At 37.1% G+C, this 21577-nt stretch overlaps 1 protein-coding gene across 2 annotated transcripts in view; it reads left to right on the plus strand.

Moving 5' to 3' along the window:
* The first annotated feature begins 291 nt into the window (after positions 1–291).
* Lrrk2 (leucine rich repeat kinase 2) overlaps positions 292–21577 on the plus strand; it is a 169308-nt gene continuing 148022 nt past the window's right edge. For both annotated transcript variants that reach the window (XM_004662176.2, XM_045152027.1), the window contains exons 1-7: positions 292–448; positions 660–745; positions 7061–7170; positions 9835–9923; positions 13869–14003; positions 16159–16293; positions 20150–20281. In XM_004662176.2, the coding sequence (XP_004662233.2) occupies positions 307–448; positions 660–745; positions 7061–7170; positions 9835–9923; positions 13869–14003; positions 16159–16293; positions 20150–20281 (829 nt within the window). In that variant the 5' untranslated portion in view covers positions 292–306. The remainder of the gene's footprint in view (positions 449–659; positions 746–7060; positions 7171–9834; positions 9924–13868; positions 14004–16158; positions 16294–20149; positions 20282–21577) is intronic.

A 21577-nucleotide genomic window follows, 5' to 3' on the forward strand; every position in this document is an offset into this window, starting at 1 on the left:
AACGCCCCAATTTCTATTCTTAGATCTGGAGGTAGGCGGCTTTCGGTTTTCCTCTCCAGAGCTCGCAGGCTGCAGTGGCGGCCCGGACAGGCCCTGCAGGCGGCCTGGTGCCCAGGCGCATCCAGCCTGCGGTGGCCGAGGCTGGGCCAGCCGACGCGGCCACAGCCCCGGTCACGGCCACGGTCACCGTCGCGCAGGCCGTGGGCTGGGCCTGTGGGGCGGAGGCTGGGGGCGGAGCGCGCGGCGGGCCGCAGAGTCCCGGCCCGGCCCGTGCTTGGCGGGCCGCAGGCGCGCAGCGGGGACACCATGGCCACTGGCTGCGTGCTGGACGAGGAGGAAACTCTGAAGAAGTTGATAGTCAGGCTGAACAATGTCCAGGAAGGCAAGCAGATAGAAACGCTGGTTCAGATCCTGGAGGACATGCTGGTGTTCACGTACTCCGAACACGGTAATCTCTTGCCAGGGAGCCCCCATCCCTCCCTGGCTTGGCAAGCTTTCCCCTGCGCCCCTCCAAGCTGCGGAGCCCGAAAGGTCCAGCAACCTCCATCCCTGCTCCGCCTGGCCCTAGACAGAAGGAGCTGGGACTCCTGAAGTTTTCTTTTCTCCCCTCTAGAAGGAAGCTGCGGTGAATGATTTTGTCTTTCTCTCCTCTTTCCCAGCCTCCAAGCTATTTGAAGGCAAAAATTTCCACGTGTCTCTGCTGATCGTCCTGGACTCGTACATGCGAGTCGCAAGTGTGCAGCAGGTACAGAGCCTCCTACCCTTCCCAAGACACTTCTGCCTACGCGCCCTAGACTAGCTGGGCTGCCTCGTCCTTTCTGATGAATCTTTCCAATCCTCAGCCCCTGATGGCAGAGGGAAAGGGCTCCCTTGGCGTTCCGTGTCTTAGAAGAAACTTTATAAAGTGTTAGTTTATAAAGTAGATGATGGGAGGAGCAGAGTGGAAGTGACCCAGGTTTCGCCCGGTTTTGGGGGATGGGTTCATTACTGTCTCGACTATTCTAAGAATTTTCCTTATGTACAGCGTGTCCTAGATGTGATGACACTGTTGAGACTGCTTTCAGCAAGGTGGAAAAATGAACATTAGTAAAACAAGCAAATTGCAAACTCATAGCTTTTCGTTCTTTTATTTATTTATTTTTAATTTGAAAACAGAATTTTGCATTTCTTCTATGGCAGTGCACTTTGCAGTGTCCTAGGACAGTGATGGTTCATGTCCTCTTCATGTGTTCACATTTGTACTTTGCAACTGTTGTCATGTAGCATGAATGTGAAAATGGAGCTTTTAGAATTTGTGTCACAGGAAATCCAGAAATATGTGAAATACGTGGCTATGTTTTCTTTTAAAGCAAGCCTAGGTGACAGGAATGAGTTTCAGTTAAAGCACAATTAGTGGCCAAGCTTATACCTTCCCGTAGAGGTAGAGTGTTTTTTTTAGATTTGGGGAACTGAAATCTGTTTACTGTCTATATATTAAGTAATGTAGGGTAAGAGAATTGAACTTTGAAATCTGTGGATATGCAGTGAGAAAAGTTATTTTAAAAATTTTATTTATTTATTTTTAAATTACTTTAATTTAGTTAATTGATTTGAATGAGTGAAAGAGAGACAAGAGAAGCGGATAGAGACAGATTGGGCATGCCAGGGCCTTCAGCCAATGAAAGTGAACTCCAGACGCATGTGCCATCTTGTGCATCTGACTTATGTGGATCCTGGGGAATAAAACTTGGGTTCTTTGGCTTTGTAGGCAAGCACCTTAACTGCTAAGCCACTTCTCCAGCCCTATTTTTTTTTTATTTATTTATGTATGTTTGAAAGGAGAGAGAGAGACAAAATCAGAATGAGAATATGGGGGTGCCAGGGCCTTTGCCTCTGCAAACAAACTCCAGGTGCATGTGCATCATTTTGCGCATGCTTAAAATGGTGCTGGGGAATCAAACCATGGTTGTCAGGCTTTATAAGCAAGTGCATTTAACTGTGGAAACTTCTTTCCAGGCCATTTCTTTTTTAATATTCATTCCAGAGTCTTGACAAACAGAACAATTATCTCATTGTCTAAATTGATATCTTTCTGTTTCTGCTATCTCTGTATCTAGCTTTTGTGGCATGGGTGAACTATGTATCTAACTCCCCATTCCTCCACTTCCTCCTCCTTCTTCTTTCTCCTAAGTTCTCATTATGTAGCTCAAATTGGCCTAGAACTTGCTATCCTCCTGCCTCAACTTCAGGTTGCATGATACTGGGAAGAATGTGCATGTCATAACGTCTGGCTGGCTGTACGTTTTTATTTACTACACTTGATCTTAGCCAAAAGGCCGAGAAGCGATATGTACTTTTTTATTTAAAAAAATAGTTTTATTTATTTATTTGCAAGGAGGGAGGGGTGAGAGAGGATGGGTGTGCTAGGGCATCTAGTCACTGCAAACAAACTCTAGATGCATATGCCACTTTGTGCATCTGGCTTTACGTGGGTACTGCAGAACTGAACCCAGGTCATTAAACTTTACAGGCAAGTGCCCTAACCACTGAGAAATCTCTACAGCCCCTATTGTTTCTTTTATAAAGAGGCCTTTACATTTATAACACACATTACTTGTTTCAACTGTTTGTTTTACTTGTTTCAATATTTTCTTTTTCCTTTTTTTTTTGTTTCAGCCAGCAGAAATGGGATTTTTTTTATTTTTTAATTTTTATTAACATTTTCCATGATTATAAAATATATCCCATGGTAATTCCCTCCCCCCCCCACCCCCACACTTTCCCAATTGAAATTCCATTCTCCATCATATTACCTCCCCATTACAATCATTGTAATTACATATATACAATATCAACCTATTAAGTATCCTCCTCCCTTCCTTTCTCTTCCCTTTATGTCTCCTTTTTAACTTATTGGCCTCTGCTACTAAGTATTTTCATTCTCACGCAGAAGCCCAATCATCTGTAGCTAGGATCCACATATGAGGGAGAACATGTGGCGCTTAGCTTTCTGGGCCTGGGTTACCTCACTTAGTATAATCCTTTCCAGGTCCATCTAGAAATGGGATTTTTAAAGTTGTGAATTGACTTGCCTCCTAGCTCTCTCACTGTGAAAATAAGATACCCAGTAAAAATTTTGAGAGAGTAATAGGATTCTAGTGAGAATCAAATAATGTAACATTTCTGCTGGCTGCTGAATTCACAGTATTTTGCATAATCAACTAAAAGGTCTAATGGTGTGGTGCAAATACTGTGGCTATATTGAGGCACAATAGCATCAATTTTACTTATTATAGTCTTATCAAAAGTATGTGAAAAGGAGTCTCTCTCTTTTATTTACTTTTTTTTTTTTTTTACTGAGATTTTACCATTCCACTTAAAACCTTTTCCTTTAAACTTAAAACTTTTTTCTTTAAACTTTTAAACTTTTCCTTTAAACTTAAAAACTTTTCCTTTAAATTTCTTTTTATAATTACTATCATCAGTATCGATAGTATTTAGTGCATCATATATTCAATTAGCTGGAAGTGCCAAATTAAAAATTCTTGATGAATTGAAGGAATAAAAATGAGTGACTTCAGAAATAGATGTTAAGGTTTGTTCCAAGAGTAATTTAAGATAATATTCCAGACTCTGACTATTTACTTTCAAGATTGATAAAATTACCCATGCTTCTTTGTAAAAGTTCATGTTAGAGAATTGGTTGTTTGCTGTTGTGTACTTTTCTTTTCATGCCAATCAGTCTCTTGCTCCTTAATTTTACTTCTCTTTTCCTAAGCAATATAACCTTTGAAGAAGGGGAGTAAAATAAATGTAAGTGACTTAAAAGTTTCCAACCCCTTGATTCTTTTGTTAAAATATTTTATTTATTTGAGAGAAAGAGAGGAAGAGGCAGAGAGAAAGACAGGATGGGTGTGCCAGGGCCTCTAGCCACTGTAAATGAACTCCAGACACGTGCGCCCCTTGTGCATCTGGCTTATGTGGGTCCTGGAGAACCAAACTGGCATCCTTTGGCTTCACAGGCAAATGCCTTAACCGCTAAGCCATTTCCCCAGCCCTCCCTTGATTCTTTATAATTATGTATGAATAGGATACTTGAGTTCATAGAACAATGATAAAGAAAAGGGCCAGTTTAATTGCATCATAACTGCTGGGTGAGAGCTTGCTCTCTTTGAAAAATCACTGTGTCACTTGTTACCTCTGCTTAGCTGCCAGAAGTCTTGTTCAGTGTTAGGTGCTTTGTGCAGTTACCGCAGGCTTAGCTGCTTGCACCTTCTTGCAAAGTGGTTGTTGAAGCTGCAGCTTTCCTCTCACAAGCAAAACAGGCTTTCTCCTTCATTTAGCCACACAGGTATAGATATGCATTTACCATCCTATGTTATATTTTCCTTACTTGAAGTTCTTCAAAATGGTATGGTCTTAAATATATTGGTGGTGGGGGGGATTCTGTGTAGTTTAATAAAACCCAGAAATAGTTGGTTTTCTTGATAGCCTGATCATACATGCTTGTCCAGCTTACATGGAGGTATGTGTCCTATGTAAGTGTAGATAAAAGGAACTGTTGGAAATTGCTGTTTTTTTTTAAGCAATTTGAAATTATAAAAAAGGAAAAGGAAATAGGGGCTGGAGAGATGTTTCAGTGGTTAAGGCACTTGCCTGTGAAGCCTAAGGATTCACATTTGACTCTCCAAGACCCACGTAAGCCAGATGCACATGGTGATGCAAACGTGCAAGGTCGCACATGTGTATGAGGTGGCACACGTGTCTGAAGTTTGATTGCAGTGGCTAGAGAGAGACCTGGTATACCAATTCTCTCTCTCTCTCTCTCTCACTGTCTATCTCGCATAAAATAATTTAGAAAAGCTAGTCTGTAGGGATTACCTCAAAAAAAGAACAAAGGAAATAATGGAAATGTAAACAAGCTCATGATTAATATAAAATGATACAGTTAGTAGGTTTTATTATAACATAATAGATAATATTATTTAAAATTTAAAATTTGTATTTAAATATTTAAATATTTTAATATTTAAATATTGTATTTAAAATTGACTTTAAAATTATTTATTAATTTATTTATTTGAGAGCAACAGACAGAGAGAGAAAGAGGCAGATAGAGAGAGAGGGAGAATGGGTGCGCCAGGGCCTCCAGCCACTGCAAACGAACTCCAGACGTGTGCGCCCCCTTGTGCATCTGGCTAACGTGGGTCCTGGGGAATCAAGCCTCGAACCAGGGTCCTTAGGCTTCACAGGCAAGCACTTAACTGCTAAGCCATCTCTCTAGCCTAATCATACTGTATTTTACTTGACAATTTTATGTCTATATAATGTGTTTTGATCTTAATCCCTTCCCATTACCTTCCCTTGGCCTCTTTTCTGTCCCCCTTCTGCTGAGCCGAGCCCCTTCTTCTTCCCAACTAGCTCCTATTCTACTTTGGTGTTTCTGTTTTGGGTTTTCTTCTGTGTGGATGTGACTGTGCCCTGCATGGGCTCAGGCCAAGGGGGTGGATTATTTACTAATGCATATGCATCCTACTTAGTGGCATAAAATGTCTCCTGCTTCTCCATCAACCATTAACTGCCTAAAACTTTTCAGGGAGGGATGGGGCCTCACACATTCCTCCATCATCCGTGACAATGTTGATTGGCTCAGTATTGTGTGGGTCTTGTGCAGGTTATGACATTCACTGTACGGTCATGAATGTGACGGCTGTTTCATGACTGGATGACAGTGTTCAATGGCATTCTCCATCCTCTGGCTCATGCATTTTTTCTGCCCCTTTTCTGCATTGTTCCATGAGACTTGAAGGGGGTGATATAGATGAAAACAAAGGGAAAATTTTAGGGCTGGGGAGGTTATAGGTTCTAAAAGGGAGGCTACTACTTGTGTTTGGCTATAGAGAGATAGGCAGTGAATGGATTAATCTTTGGCTTAGATATAATATTTTTTTCTAGGTAAAAACTTACTAAAACTGACATCATATATAGATAGAATGTGTAAGATATACTGAAAATCCATCAATAAATTCATATTTCATGTGAAAAATGTAAAAGAGCTTAGGGGCATTTGTGGATGCTAGACCTCATTGGCCCATAGGTAGACATTGAAAGGAATTGTAAGTGGAGCCATTAAGGAATTCTCCCTCCTTCAATATTATAAAGTCCTAACTCTTCTTCCTATAATATATGTAGATTCAACGAATAAACTATTAAATTTGTCACTAATATTTGAGGTGAAGTCATTTTCTGATAGCTAAAGTCTGCATCTTTTCTTAATTCTCCATTCCAAGCCATATCATCTTCCCAATACGTAAAATGTGGATTTCTTGGGAGACATACTGTCAGGTAGTTATGTCTTGAACAAAAAGTTTTTTTTTTTCACCTATTTTTTTTTAATTTGATTTATTAATTTTCTTTTCATCAAATACAGGCAGTTTGGTACCATTGTTTAGGCTCATCTATGGTCTACCCCCTCCCATTAGACCCTCCTTGTTGATGTAAATGGGTCATGCATTGTGGAGTTAGTCCCCAGCTATTGGTATGCTAAATGTCTCTGCAAATCATGACCCAACATGTGACTCTGATGGTTCTTGCACCTAATAGTTTTTTTTTTTTTTTTTTTTTTTTTGGTTTTTCAAGGTAGGGTCTCACTCTGGTCCATGCTGACCTGGAATTAACTCTGTAGTCTCAGGGTGGCCTCGAACTCATGGCGATCCTCCTACCTCTGCTTCCCGAGTGCTGGAATTAAAGTCGTGTGCCACCATGCCCGGCTCACCTAATAGTTTTAATATGTCCTTTAAAATTCTATTTTAGTTTGCTTTGTTTTACTTAGATAATAGGCATATCTTGTTTCCTTATTCAGAAATGTCATAACTTTTTGTGTTTTTTTTGGATATAATTTTTGAAGGCATATGTAGTCTAAGTATATTGCTACTTTCATTTCTCAGTAAGTCTTTTAGTCTTATTTTAATTATTTAGAAATGGTCATATATTCCACTAAGAATGAAGAGATTCATATTTTATTGAATATGTTCTAAGGGCAGCCTTTAAAAATGTAAATATTTGCCTTTCTTGCTTTCAGGTGGGTTGGTCACTGCTATGCAAATTAATAGAAGTCTGTCCAGGTACAATGCAAAGCTTAATGGGACCCCATGACATTGGAAATGATTGGGAAGTCCTTGGTGTTCACCAGTAAGTATGACAGCTGTGTAAAAATAAACTGTATTGAACACACACACACACACACACACACACACACACATGTGCATTCACATGTTTGAGTAAATGTTTTCCATCCAGGACTATTCTGGTAAACATACATATTTGTCCTTAAATTGATGATTTATATTTTTAGAGAGCTTTAAACTTACAAATTTGAACTTGTAATTCAAGTAGCATTCAACTAATATTGGTGATAAAACTCAGGTGAGATTGTTTTAACAGCATAGTTCCATAATTATATAATTGGTTAAGTCGTAGTTTTTTGAGTTCTAGTTAAGGACTCAAACCAAGAAGAGTTTTTTTTTTTTTTAACTTTTTAATAGTAGAACTGATATAATCCAATAATTCTTAAAAAAATAGGAACTGAAAAATTAGTTCTGTGAGCACTACTTTAAAAGCTCATGTTTACTGTGTTTGACTAATATATCTATGTGTGTTCATACATGCATATTTTAGTGAACTTAAACTATGACTTTCAAGAAGAAAGAAGAGGAAATTTTTTTCAGTCCATCTGTAGCCAAATCTTGATTACTATTTTACAAACTATTTTTTTGCAGTTTCTTTTTTAGCACAGGTATCTTTTAAATATGACCATTTTCTTACCATATATATGTAAGAAATTCTTGAAGAAATAATCATTTCCAGGAAGATTCTTTTTATAGCTTAGTTTCTTGACATTTAACAAAGTCTCTTTTGCCATTAAGTTTTCTCTAAGTCTGGTATAATTTACTGAAGAGAAAACAATCATGAATGTATGTTGCTTCCAGTGATATATTTAGAAAATATGTTCTATGATAAACTCAAATTTATACCTATATATTGTTGATCAGTATTAATTACAGATACAAATTTAGATGGATTAGAGTGATGTATTTGTTCCTAGGTGAGTAAATTAGGCATATAGGTGCTAAGATGTGAGTATGTCTATCCTGGTACTTAATAATTTTGGTGTGCTCTGTAAAACTACAAGTACTTAGTGCTTATATATTGTTTCCACTTTTGATAAATATGTGTTACTCTTCTTCAGTTTCTACCATGTTAAAGGTATATTTTAGAAAAGAAACTATGCTCTCATTTTCAAATGAGTTTATGGAACTCTATCAATTAGAATATAGCATTTAATGAAAAATTACTCCAAAGTATGTATATATGTATAAAATTAGTAGCTATGACTTTAATTGTCCTTTGGTTTGAGAATTACCAACATCTCCTCTCCATAGTTTAGTTACTCTAAAGTCTCAGGGGATGCAAAAAACAAACAAACAAACAAACAAACCAGAAACAAAAACAAACCAACCAACAAAAAACCTCACCTTGTAAATTGTAGCACACCAAGTGTACAAGATAAATTTTATAACATCATTCATATATTCATCCCCCCATATTCATTGACCTTCCATTCATTATTTAGACTCAACTATAAGGTGGAGTAAATATGATTTTGAATAAGGTAAACACTGTGCTAGTTTTTTGGGAAAAAACTATTGGTAAACAATTTTACCTGCAGTCAACCCTTTTTCTCTTCAAAGTAATGAAGAGGAAATCTTTCTGAGGTGGTGAGGAAGGCACAGGGAGAGGCAGGGCTACAATCATAGATGGAGAGCTGATCCAAGATTGCAGAAGATATTTCCGGTCCTTACCTTGCAGAATGGAGCTTGAGTGACAAGCTTTTTACATCTAGATAAGGCTGTGGATGTTCTGTCTTCTCCCAAGAGTGTAAAACCTAACAACACTAGGTAGGAAAAGACTAAAGATTACATTTGGAACTGATAAACACAGAGGTGAAAATCTAATGAGCTTCACGTCAAACATTATTGATAAGTGAGTTCTAATGAGCTTCATGTCAAATACTATTGATAGGTGAGTTTCAATTTCAAGGATACAGTATTACTTTCTCTATCAAAATAATAGCAATCAATAATTTAAACATTTAAATGGATCTTAAATAAATAAAATCATCTTCACCTCTAGCTAGATATAGACATTGATTCATACTTTGTGTGTAGATTTGGATAAAAGGAGCCAATAATTGAATATGAATATTTAGATGTATGTAGGTAGTACATAACTTTTCTGTTGGGATATATAATAGTAGTTTCCTCCTAAATTTCTGTTTCATTGTTTTCCGTGATTGGGGTCAAACCCAGGGTCTTTAATATTGGAGGCAACTGTTATACCACTGAGGTACACCCCCGAGGCTCAGTAAATTTGATTAGGTTGTATCCCACCAACTTTGTTGAGATATAGTTGACAATTAAAAATGGTAAGTTTCTAATGTTTGCAACTTGAGGAGTCAGTGTACATACTCATTTGGAATGTTTGTGATAATCAAGCCAACTGGCTTTTCCTGCTATTTTATTTATATGTTTATGTTTGTGATGTTGGGGATCAAATGGGTCTTGTACATTCAAGGTAAGAGTTTTGTCACTGAGCTCCTTTCCAAGCCTTTTTAAAAATTAAAACTGACTTATGTTTGTACAAAGAAAAAACAAATGACCTTTTTAAGGAAAAAGATATGAGAGGAATAATTCCAATATAGATGAGTGAAGAATAATATCTAAATATTATTTTTGACATTGCAGCATCTCTGAGTGTAACCTTTCATTTTCATATGATTTCTGGTTTTAACTTCAGACTGATTCTTAGAATGCTGACAGTCCATCATGCCAATGTGAGCCTGTCAACAATTGGGCTGAAGGCCTTAGACCTCCTCCTAACTTCTGGTAAGTGTATCCTTTAAAAATATTTAAAATGTATTAACTGTGTCTAATTGTGATCACCAAAGGCTCATTTTGTTACTATCTATCCATTTTTTTTCTCTAGCTGTCTATGAAACATATCACTCAATACCTTGTTTTAAATATTATGTTATATAGTACTTCCAAATTTCTATTCTTAGTACTAGCTTGCCTGCCAAGTCTGGGAACCATATGTCATACTTCTACTAGTTTGGTGACCACTTATGTACTTGATATTATTATATCATTTTCCATATATACCTTTCATGTATTTTTCTTTTTTGGTTTCTCAAAGTAGGGTCTTACTCTAGCCCAGGCTGACCTGGAGTTCACTCTGTGGTTTCAGGGTGGCCTTGAACTCATGGCAATTCTTTGACCTCTGCTTTCCACATACTGGGATTAAAGGTGTGCACCACTACATCTGGCCTTTAATGTATTTTTTTTTGTAAAATGTGTTTGAAATTATGTATAATAGCAATATGAGTATACAGTATGATTTCTCAAGAGCTCATTACATGCCAGGCCTCACATGTAAAATGTTTCACATGCTTTGTAAATGTTATCCTGTCCCCACAGGCATTTTTTCATAGCTTTCTATGTGAAAAACACTGAAATGCAGAAAGGTGGCCTCAGCTACTGAGTGGTAGAATCAAGGTCTGTTTGCACATGTCAGGATTTTTTAAAAAAATTATTTATTTATTTATTTGAGAGTGACAGACACAGAGAGAAAGACAGATAGAGGGGGAGAGAGAGAATGGGCAAGCTAGGGCTTCCAGCCTCTGCAAACGAACTTCAGACGCTTGCGCCTCCTTGTGCATCTGGCTAACGTGGGACCTGGGGAACTGAGCCTCGAACTGGGGTCCTTAGGCTTCACAGGCAAGCGCTTAACCGCTAAGCCATCTCTCCAGCCCATGTCAGGATTTTTGCCTAAAGGATAATGGACCAAAATCAAGACACTTGAGAAGGCATAATAATTATGGTCATGGCTGAGATAGACACTTGTGGTCACATCAGATTCAAGAAGACCTAATATTTAAGGATAGGGATTAAGTTTTCTCAACATAGATTAGGGCATTTAAGATCGAGAGAACCATGTTTGTAGAGCAAGGCCTGAAAGTTGGATGAAAGGCTGGATAGGTAGGTGAAGATGTTGATGTCCTCATAGATCCTGATAATAAAGTACCTTAGGAGACAGAAAGAGGAAAGAAGGTTTTGAAGGGTGAGAGGTTGATAAGACCTTGGAGAGCCTTGAAATTTCTTCATACCTTTTATAAAGTATTTAATTATGTGCTAGTTTTCCTTCCTTCCTTACTTTTTTCTTCCTTCCTTCTTTCCTTTCTTCGTTCCTCCCTTTCCTTCCTCCATTTCTTCCTTGTCTCCCTCCCTCCCTCCCCCTCTCTCTCTTTCTTTCTTTCTTTCTTTCTTTCTCTCTTTCTTTCTATTTCTTTATGTCTTTATGGCCCAGAAGCCCCAGGAATTCTCCTGTCTTTGCTCCCTTAGCACTTGAGTTACAAGTTTGTATATATGACCACACTCAGCTTTTTTCCACTGGTACTGAGGATTGAATTTGGGGCCTTTGGCTTGCTGTACAAGCCTCTTACCTGCTGAACCATCTCCTCAGCCCTGTACTAACTAGGTTTATTCATTATTTATTTTAAACCTTTTTCCTTGGAAACATTTTTTTCTTGACTCATTTTTCATTTGCCAATGGTTAGAATTGGTTTATTTAAAAATAAAAGCCTTCTGATTCTAAAATATGTAGGAGTCAGCAGCAGTAGCAGAAGGCTGGGAGAATCAGCATATGTTTTGAAAAGATTAGTTAATTCTCCTGTGAGGCATTCATAATTTTTAGCCATTAGGAAAGTTATAAATGGGTTTTAAAGTTCATTTCATATACTTATTACATTTATTTACAAATAATTTTATCATCTGACTATGAATAAATTTTTAATAGATTTTGGCACACTTATTGTTATTCTATTCCTGGAGAATCTAAGACAGACTGGGCAAAATTCTTAGAATACAGATGTTCAGTCAAGACTTCCATTCATTGTAACTTTTTCTTGGATATTTATTTATTTGAGAGAGGGGGAAGGGGTGGGAAGAGAGAGAGAGAGAGAGAGAGAGAGAGAGAGAGAGAGAGAGAGAGGAGCAATATAAATGGGAATGGACACACCAGAGCCTCCTGCCACTGTAAATGAACTGCGGACACATGTACCAGCCGCTTTGGGCAGCTGGCTTCATATGGGTATTGTAGAATGGAACTTGAGCCATCAGGCTTTGCACTCAATACCTTTAACCATTGAGCAACCTCTCCAGCCCCAGTATAACTTTTTTGTAGTGGTAGAAGTGTTCTATGTCTGTTTTCCAATACCATCGTTATATTGAAATTTGAAATAAGAAAAAAAAACCTGTAGCTTAACTTAATTTAATTTAATTAATTTGAATTGAGTTTAAATAGACATGTGACTAGTGGTTACTAAATAGAACTGCTTAAGCAGATGGTTCAAAACATTTGTAGTAATAATTAAAATTTAGTGAGAGAAGTATATATCAGAAATTTAAAAAAAAAAACACCATAGAAGAGAGAAAGGCTATATGTACTTGTAGGGTTTATGACCAATTTTTGTTATCAAACTCCATGTAAACCAGGCTGGTTTGGAACTTATAATCCCACCTCAGCTCTATCCCAAAGGCTGGGATTACCAGTGTACACCACCACACCTGACCACCCTGCTTAAACTTTAATCTAGCTCTGCTATTGGGTAAAGATACTTGGGTTACTTTAACTCTTCTGTGCCACAGTTTACTGGTCTCTATAGTGGTGTTTGGATGTATGTCATGGGTTTGTGGTAGTCATCAAATGTGTTATACTAAAACCACTTCAACCAGTGATAGATGCATTTGTATTAGAAAAGTGTTTTCTACGAGGCTTGCAGTGTAGCTCAGCAGTAGTGCATTTGCTTATCATGCACAAGGATCTGTGTTCAGTCTTCAGTATTGCAAAAACCAACACACACACACACACACACTCTCTCTCTCTCTCTCTCTCTCTCTCTCTCTCTCTCTCTTATTATGAGCACTCCTATTACAGGACTGTTCTCTTTGCTGTCAGAATGGATACTATTTGTGTTGTGTCTGAAGCTATGTAGGAATGTGTGTAGAAGGGCAGCTAGTACAAGTAAAAAGGAACGTGAGAGGAAAAGCTTGGAATATAGCATATGTAGAGTTGAGACAAGGCATTGAAAAACATGGGGCTTAGAAGATAGATTTAGTATTTTGTGAAGGATCTTGTTTGTGGTGCTAAGAAATAAGAGAAAGCCTTAGATGATTCCAGCAATGAATTATTTTAGGCTTGTATGTGAATTTTAGAAAATACTACACAAGGAATAAACTGGCTTTTAGAGACCAAGACCAAGCACAGTGATTAAGCAAACATTTCTCTATTCTTTGGGAGATAAAATGAAGCTCTGCACATGATAGGGATAGAGAAGATATTTAAGAGATAACTTGAAGGACTGTGTCAATTCATTGGTTAGGCAGAGGATGGTAGATAATGGTCAGGAGAAAAAAGTTGGCTCCACAATTTTTCTCTTAAGTAACCATTAGATGATAGTATCATTGATGAAGACCAGGAACAAGGGTAGGCTAGGTTTGGGGTAGCATAAAAATATTTAGATGGTAGTGCTTAAGAGCAGAAATAAATATATTTTAGTAGTTTAGGGTAAGAGGATTAGGAATTCAAGGTTATTACCCTTAACAACATTGTGATTGTTGCGGGGTCTGCCTAGGTTATGTGACAAGAGAGAGGGAGAGAGGGTGAGAAACAAGGGGGGTGGGGAGAGACAGAGAATGAATAAACACAAGAGTACATACCAACTAACCTTCATGTAAAAGTTAACATATCAGCTGTTATTCTCTTCACAATAGGTAAAATCACTTTGCTGATACTGGATGAAGAAAGTGATGTTTTCCTGTTAATTTTTGGTGCCATGCGTACATACTCAGCCAATGATGAAGTGCAGAAGCTTGGATGCAGAGCCTTACATGTGCTGTTTGAGAGAGGTACTTAAACGTCAGGCCTTACTATGAAATGTGCATACAAAGAAAGGCATATTCCAGGAAAAGTAAATATCACTGATGAGAAAAAGACACAAAATAATCATACTACTCACTAATAAGTGACAGTTATATGTCCAGGGTAAATAAGGGGACTAATTCAGAAATGTTGCTTGCTTGTATGGAGTGAATATCATTTATGGATTATAAATCACAGTGATGTTGAAAGTCCTGGATTAATACAGGGACTTAATACTGATAAAAGGAGGTCACAAAGTGTCTCTTAGGAAGGAAAAGCCTAACATGTATATTGTAGCTTGTGTGGCTTTGAAACTGATAACAGGTTATTATGTACTTTTAGGGCTGGTTGGAACCTTTGTTTGGTCCTTCCTCCAGTTTGATGAGGAAATGGTCAGAGAGGTAAACTGCTTGCCCGAGGAGACATGGCTAGTTAGCACAAACATTGATTATTACTTGTTTTTGGAGGCCTCTTGTTGCATCATTATGAGAACCCAGGAAAAAGATTGTGTAAGAATGTCTCAGTTTGGCTCTGTAGTTCTGATGGCACCAGAAATGGGATCATGTACCTGATACTGTTCAATTCTTTTTCTTACATGCACATCAACAGCTTATAAATTATAAGAACACATTTAAGAAAAATGGATGAAAGAAAAGTGGGAAGCTAGGATAAGTTCACTCTCTCAGGTTCTATGTATTTGCAAACCAGTGGTCTAGAATTTGGATCTTTGCTTCCTATCTTGCAAAGGAAAAGATGAACATCATTGGGTGCATTTTCTTGATAAACTTCCTCAGAATCAGTCTCTGAAAGGAGATCTGGAAAAAATATCCTTCCATTTCTTCCCTGGATGAGAGGATATAAACATTTTTCAAGTAAAACAAAGTGTATGTAAGTGAATGAGACTTTGTCAAGAGTCAGAATGGCATGAGCTTGGGACTCAGCTCTGTGATAACCAGGCTTGGTAGAGAAAATAGTTTATTGCAAGTAAGAGATGAAAAGTCTTCATGGCTTTCAGGCTATCGAGAAGTGCTATATCTTGCATGTAAACTTTGGTCAGAATTGGGCAGGGAATCATTTAAAAGTATATTGTCTGGAACCTTCCCTATTGCAGTTTAGGGACTCATACAGTCTTGTTCATGAATGAGGCCTACCAACACTCTCAGTCAGTGTTGTTGGGCCATCCCAGAACATATGGGCATAGACCAGGGAATGTTAAACAAAGGAATATTAATCGAAAGATAATCAATGTTTAATGTCTATTGTGACTATAAAAGAAGGTAGAAAACAATTTTTGAATTTTCCAAGAGTATTAAGTTTACCAAGGCAATAACTTAGCTAACAAAATTAATTTTTAAGGTTACTAATAGTTAATTTGAAAAGCATAAAGATATACTATGGAAACCGTGTGGCAAAATAAACTTCTATGGCATCATTCCATAATGAAAAAAATCTTTACAATTTCACATTATGTTGTATGAGCATTCTGGTATTGAAAAAATAAGGTTGATCATGAACAGAGCTGCATTTTCTAACATTTTTGTCAGCACCATTTTTAACCAAAATAAACCAGATTTTTAAACATTTTAGAGCTACCTACCTAATAAAATGACCACAAATGAGCTATGTACCACATATGGTGTGGAGATTAAAGTATTTTCAATATGAAAATTAATGGTGAGAAGTTTTGATCTCTGATGAAAATTGTTTTCAGAGTATGTCAGTTTCTTGTCCTTTGACGAAGTCCACAACTTTTGAACGGATACATTTAGCTTACTTTTAACAATCTCCCATTAACCTCTTACTTTATCAAAAAGATCCATTGTCAATAGGTCAACATCATGAAATATCCATTTCTAATATGCTATTCTCCATGGCAACGGCTATTTTTTTTTTCTGAAATAGCCCAAAAGAAATGTCGTTTTTGAAAATGTTGGGTGACTAATACTTTTGCATTTCAAAAATGATTTTACTAGGGCAAAACTATTTTGATAGTAGTGGCTTGTTTAAAATTCTTAGGAAGATTTTTATGCAGATACACATTAAGTATATCATACATGAGGGTCTACAACCATGACTATGTCTCTGGGTAATTATTTTTATGTAATTTTTAAGCTACTCAATATTTTGTCCTTCATTTTTTAGTTTCTGAGGAACAACTAATTGAATTTGTTGAGAACAAAGATTATATGATATTACTAAGTGTATTAAAGAGTTTTAATGATGAAGAGGAAATTGTGTTTCATGTACTGCACTGCTTACATTCCCTAGCAATTCCCTGTAAGTATTCTCTATACATGCTTTCTTTGTTTGCATGTGAAAAGTTACAACATATCTACTTCTCAATGTATCTTGAAAATATTTTAAAATTTAGTCTATGGATGCTTACTATATTCATTTAATTGATTTATATTTATTTAGACTGCACTACAGAAGTTCTATGCTGAGCGCTTGAAAAATGATGTGGAGAATGTGAACATGTTCCTTTCCATTTCAGAGTCTGTAGTACAGTGAGAACAGATCAGTTCCTAGGTGGTTTTTTCCTTTCCTCATTAGAGTTCATCATACAGCAGGGGATATGGATAAGTACCTAGGTGGTTGCAATAAATTATAAGAAGAAAGTCCCAGAGTTATGAAAGTACATAGGGAGTGAGGCAGAATCTCTTCGAAGAGTCTTGCATGCTGAGGAGAGATATGTGTGCAGGGAGGTGAACAGAAGTTGTAATGCAAGTAAAGTGTTCAGGCAGTGGATATCATTAATTAAAGATCTGGGAGAGACTGAGCCAGCTGCTCAGACTTGTGATCTCAGCTGCCTGGGCTATAAAGTGAGTTCAAGGCCAACCTGAGAACTGTCACAAAATAAAATAAATATATAGGATATAGCTCAGTGGTAGAGTGTTTGCCTAGCACTTGTGAGACCTTACATTCAATACCTAATACTGAGGCAAAAAAAGATTATGGGAGCAAGAGAGAGAATAGTGCATTCCAAATGACAGAAATAGTCCAATAAATTCTGGGTTGTTGAGTATGCACATGAATGCATGTCTGTTTGTGCATGGATTCATGCACATTTCCACATATATGCTGTAATTTACTTATGGATGCAGGGATAATGCTTGGTAAAGGTAAGTGAATGAAGCTGGAGACATGGAATAAGTTCATGAAGGGCCTGAAAACACACTTGGAAGTATTTGAACTTTATTGTGATTCTTGGTTAGAATGTTAGTGATGCTTTGAAATCTAGCAACTCTTCATGAAAGACTACAAACTGGAAGAAGTTAATTTGCTACTAATGATTACTAATAAAGTAAAACATGCTTCAGATTCATCTTATTTTTTAATATATTTGAGAGAAAAGGAAAGAAAGACACATACACACAAACAGAGAGAGGGAGAGAGAGAGAGAGAGAGAGAGAGAGAGAGAGAGAGAGAGAGAGAGAGAGAGAGAGAGAGAGAGAGAAGGAAGAGGTAGGTAGAGAATGCATGCCAGAGGCTCTAGCCACTGTAAATGAACTCTAGATGTATGTACCACCTTGTGTATCTGGCTTCCGTGGGTACTGAGGAATCAAACCTGGGTTTTAGTCTTTGCAGGCAGGTGTCTTAACCAATAAACCATCTCTTCAGTCCTCTGTTTTGTTTTTGTAAGTGCACAATAATAAGTCATATTTTATGCATTACTTGTATGGCTTATGTGGGATACATGCATGTACTCAACTAGTAATGTTTTCATCTTCAAATTCATAAAGTTGTTTTGAGGATTAAGTGAGTTATGTATAATTTGAGGATCATTGACTAGCACCAGGTATATGACATGTGTATCAGAACCATCAATAGCATCATTGCACAGTATGTATTTTACATATGTATGCCATATGTTATGTATAATATGCACTCGTGGTTTCAGGTATAAAAGTCTAGTTGTCTGCAGATATATGACTTCACTTGTAATGAGATCAAAATCAGATATCCTTATAAAAATGTGACTTTCTCAGGGAACATTGTGGAAGAGGGAGTGAAAAGATTGTAAGAGCCATAGAGTGGGTAGGAATACCCTGAGGCATGGTTCCACAGTACCCTGTAGTGACTGACTGAGGCCTTCATGACTCCACAGTTATTACCAGAACTCCACGGAGGAGGGCTTGAATGATAATAGGAGTTTAATATATATATTAAAAAAATTGAAACAATGCAAACTGAAAAGTGCAATAAATACTGTTTTGTGATTGTCAAAAATGTCTTTAATGTTTATAAGAATACAGGTTCACTTTCTTTTTTTTTTTTTTTTTCTTCTTTTATGAAACAGGGCCTCAGGTGGCTCTGGGTGGCCTTAAACTCACTTTTTATTTGAGGATGATTTAAGCCTCTGATCCTCCTGCCTCTGCTCTCCAAAAGTAGGATTACCATGCTCATTTTATGTAGTCCAGGGGATGAAACCCAGAGTTTCATGCATGTGAAACACTGTACCAAGTAGGCTGCATCGTCAGTCCTGTTGCAGTCAAGTTTGAATTTCTGGCAGATATCACCTGACTAAGAGCAGCTTTTGGGAAAAAGGAGTTTATTTTGGCTTACAGACTTGATGGGAAGCTCCACGATGGCAGGGAAAATGATGGCATGAGCAGAGGGTGGACATCAGCCCTGGCCAACATAAAGTGGACAATAGAACAGGAGAATGTGCCCAACACTATCAAGGGGGAACTGGCTTTAACACCCGTAAGACCACCCCCAACAATACACTGCCTCCAAGAGGCATTCCGAACACCTAAGTTTATGGGGGACACGTGAATTAAATCTTATTCACATGGGATTAAGCACTTAAAAGTGAATTAGTTTGAAAAATAACAATGGGGAATGGCTTTGCTTTACATTTCTCTTAGTTATACCTAACAAAGTGAATATATACTTCATTATACTTTTTCTGGACTTGTTCATTATTTGTGAATCTATTTTGGGCTGGTTGCTCTTAGAATTCATTGTTTTCCACCCACATATGACATAACTTCAGCTAAAATATGTTGATTCATAATGCAAAGGTCAAAGCAAGTTTTAGCTGACAGAGAGTAAATCAAGTCTTCAACAGTGATTCTATATTAAGATTTTTGTCACTCAATTTCAGAGGAATTGATGTCTGCTGTTCTGAGTAGGGCAGGTGTAATTGCTTTAGAAGCTGTTATCTTTCATTATTGCAAGTTTAAAAATTAATTCAGTGTTTTAACATACAATTTAGCATTTAATTCTTTTTGGCTATCTAGCTACAGGTAACTGCATCCTCCTCTTTTCTCTCCTTTCTCTTCCCTCTCTCTCTGGTGCATGCACCCCTTTTTCTTCCTTCTTTTTCTCTCTTCTTTTCCCCTTCCTCTCACACACATTACAATAAAGTTTTAGATCCAGAAATAATATAATTTAAACATTAAAATAAAAATGTTTTGCATTTATTTGGTTACCTTAGCCATGCTGATTTTTTTTTTTTGCAGAAAGATTTTTCTTCTTTAGAGACTAGTCAATATTTCATTCAGAAATATTAGTGTTTTGTCCATGTAGGTTCACAGTGCAAAAATTTCCAGTGACCTCTTTCTGTTTCACTTATGTTTGTCCCTTGGTGATGTATTGTAACATATTTCTCTAGTCTTCTATCCCGTGCTACCCCATTTACCTTGAAGATTTAGAAAGTTCAAGTTTGCTGTCTCTTGTACTGGCTGTTTTACAATGGAAGAAATAGACTTAAGTTTATTTTAGCAATCCTATTATATAACACAATATTGGTTTTCTTGTGTAAGGAGATGATACGATGCAACAGCCTTTATATGGTGGCCTCATTAAGAAGTAGACTTCCAAGGTTATTTATCTGAAAACATGGATATTTTTAGACTTCTACAAAAACCTTAATTTTCACTTTTCTTATTTAATACAAAAATAAGATTAATAAGAGTTCTCTTCAGTTCCAAAGATGAGTCCTACATCCTATTACATAGCATTCAGTAGCATAGTGTTTTATAGCCATGTGATGGAACATGACATTTGCATTAGGAAATGTACTCTTATGCTAAAATATATTTGTCATCCATATAAGACTTGTTTGCATGCATATGTGAAAGGAGAAACTATTACTTTATTGGTAATTATGACTTTTAAAATATAGGCAATAATGTTGAAGTCCTCATGAGTGGCAATGTCAGGTGCTATAATATTGTGGTAGAAGCTATGAAGACATTCCCTACCAATGAAAAAATTCAAGAAGTGAGTTGCTGCTTGCTCCATAGGCTTACATTGGGTGAGTGACAATTCTTAGCTAACTCATGATCAAAATCCATGTGATGTAAGTATACATATGTATGTGTGTGTATGTTCTCTGCTGATGCATAATAACATAATGACATACATTGGTATCACAATTCATATGATGTAAGTACACATGGAATATGTGTGCTCTGTGTTGATAAATACATAATATATTGATATACATTAGGTAGGAAAGTATTGTGAATATGTGAATAGTTATGCCTTGCTTAGATAGAATTTTTTTTTCTTTTGTCTTTTAGAGGTAGGGTCTCACTCTAGCTCAGGCTGACCTGGAAATCACTCTGTAGTGTCAGGGTGGCCTCAAACTCAAGTCAATCCAACAACCTCTGCCCTTCGAGTGCTGTTATTAAAGGTGTGTGCTACCATGCCCGGTTTAGATAGAATTTTTAAAGGAAATAGTTGTTTGGTATGTATGGGAATGCTGAATCATATGTTTTGAAATTTTCTCTAAGAGTGATTTATTGCTAGGGCTACATTTAAAATATAGCCATGTAACTTTGATAATTATGAGAGAATAAGTATAACATGTAGAAAACATGAAACAGAACAAAAATTTCGTCATACAGTTTTCTAATCAGTATATTACTAGGGCTAGAAAAGCTATTTCCTGTCTTCAAAAAATTAAAACCAAAACTGACATTGATCAAGCTCAGACCCCAAAGAACCAAAGTCAGCACTGCAGAGATACCTGTACCTATGTGAGATACCTATGTGAGATGGGACACTATTCACAATAGCAAGATTATGGAATCAGCCTTGGTGCCCATTAACATCAACAGATGAATGGATAAAGAAAGTGTGGTACTTAAACAATGAAGTTACCGTGCCCTGGCTTTTTCTATAAAGGCTAATACTCTCAAGAACTTTATGTATTTAAATTTTTGCTTTCTAGTTTATACTTTCCTTTCATGTGCAGAAGCAAAAATGATTCCCATGTAATTATATGATGGTTTGAATCAGATTTCCCCATAAATTAATTTTTTTTTTTTTTTTTTTGGTTTTTCAAGGTAGGGTCTCACTCTAGCCCAGCTGACCTGGAATTCACTATGGAGTCTCAGGGTGGCCTCAAACTCATGGCAATCCTCCTACTTCTGCCTCCTGAGTGCTGGGATTAAAGGCATGTGCCACCATGCCCGGCTTGTTTTTTTTTTTTTTTGAGGTAGGGTCTCATTGTAGCTCAGCCTAACCTGGAATTCTCTATGTAGTCAGGCTGGCCTTGAACTCACAGCAATACTCCTACCTCTGCCTCCAGAGTTCTGTGATCAAA

The sequence above is a fragment of the Jaculus jaculus genome, chromosome 6, assembly GCF_020740685.1.
Source record: "Jaculus jaculus isolate mJacJac1 chromosome 6, mJacJac1.mat.Y.cur, whole genome shotgun sequence".
NCBI classification, from domain to species: Eukaryota; Metazoa; Chordata; class Mammalia; order Rodentia; family Dipodidae; genus Jaculus; species Jaculus jaculus.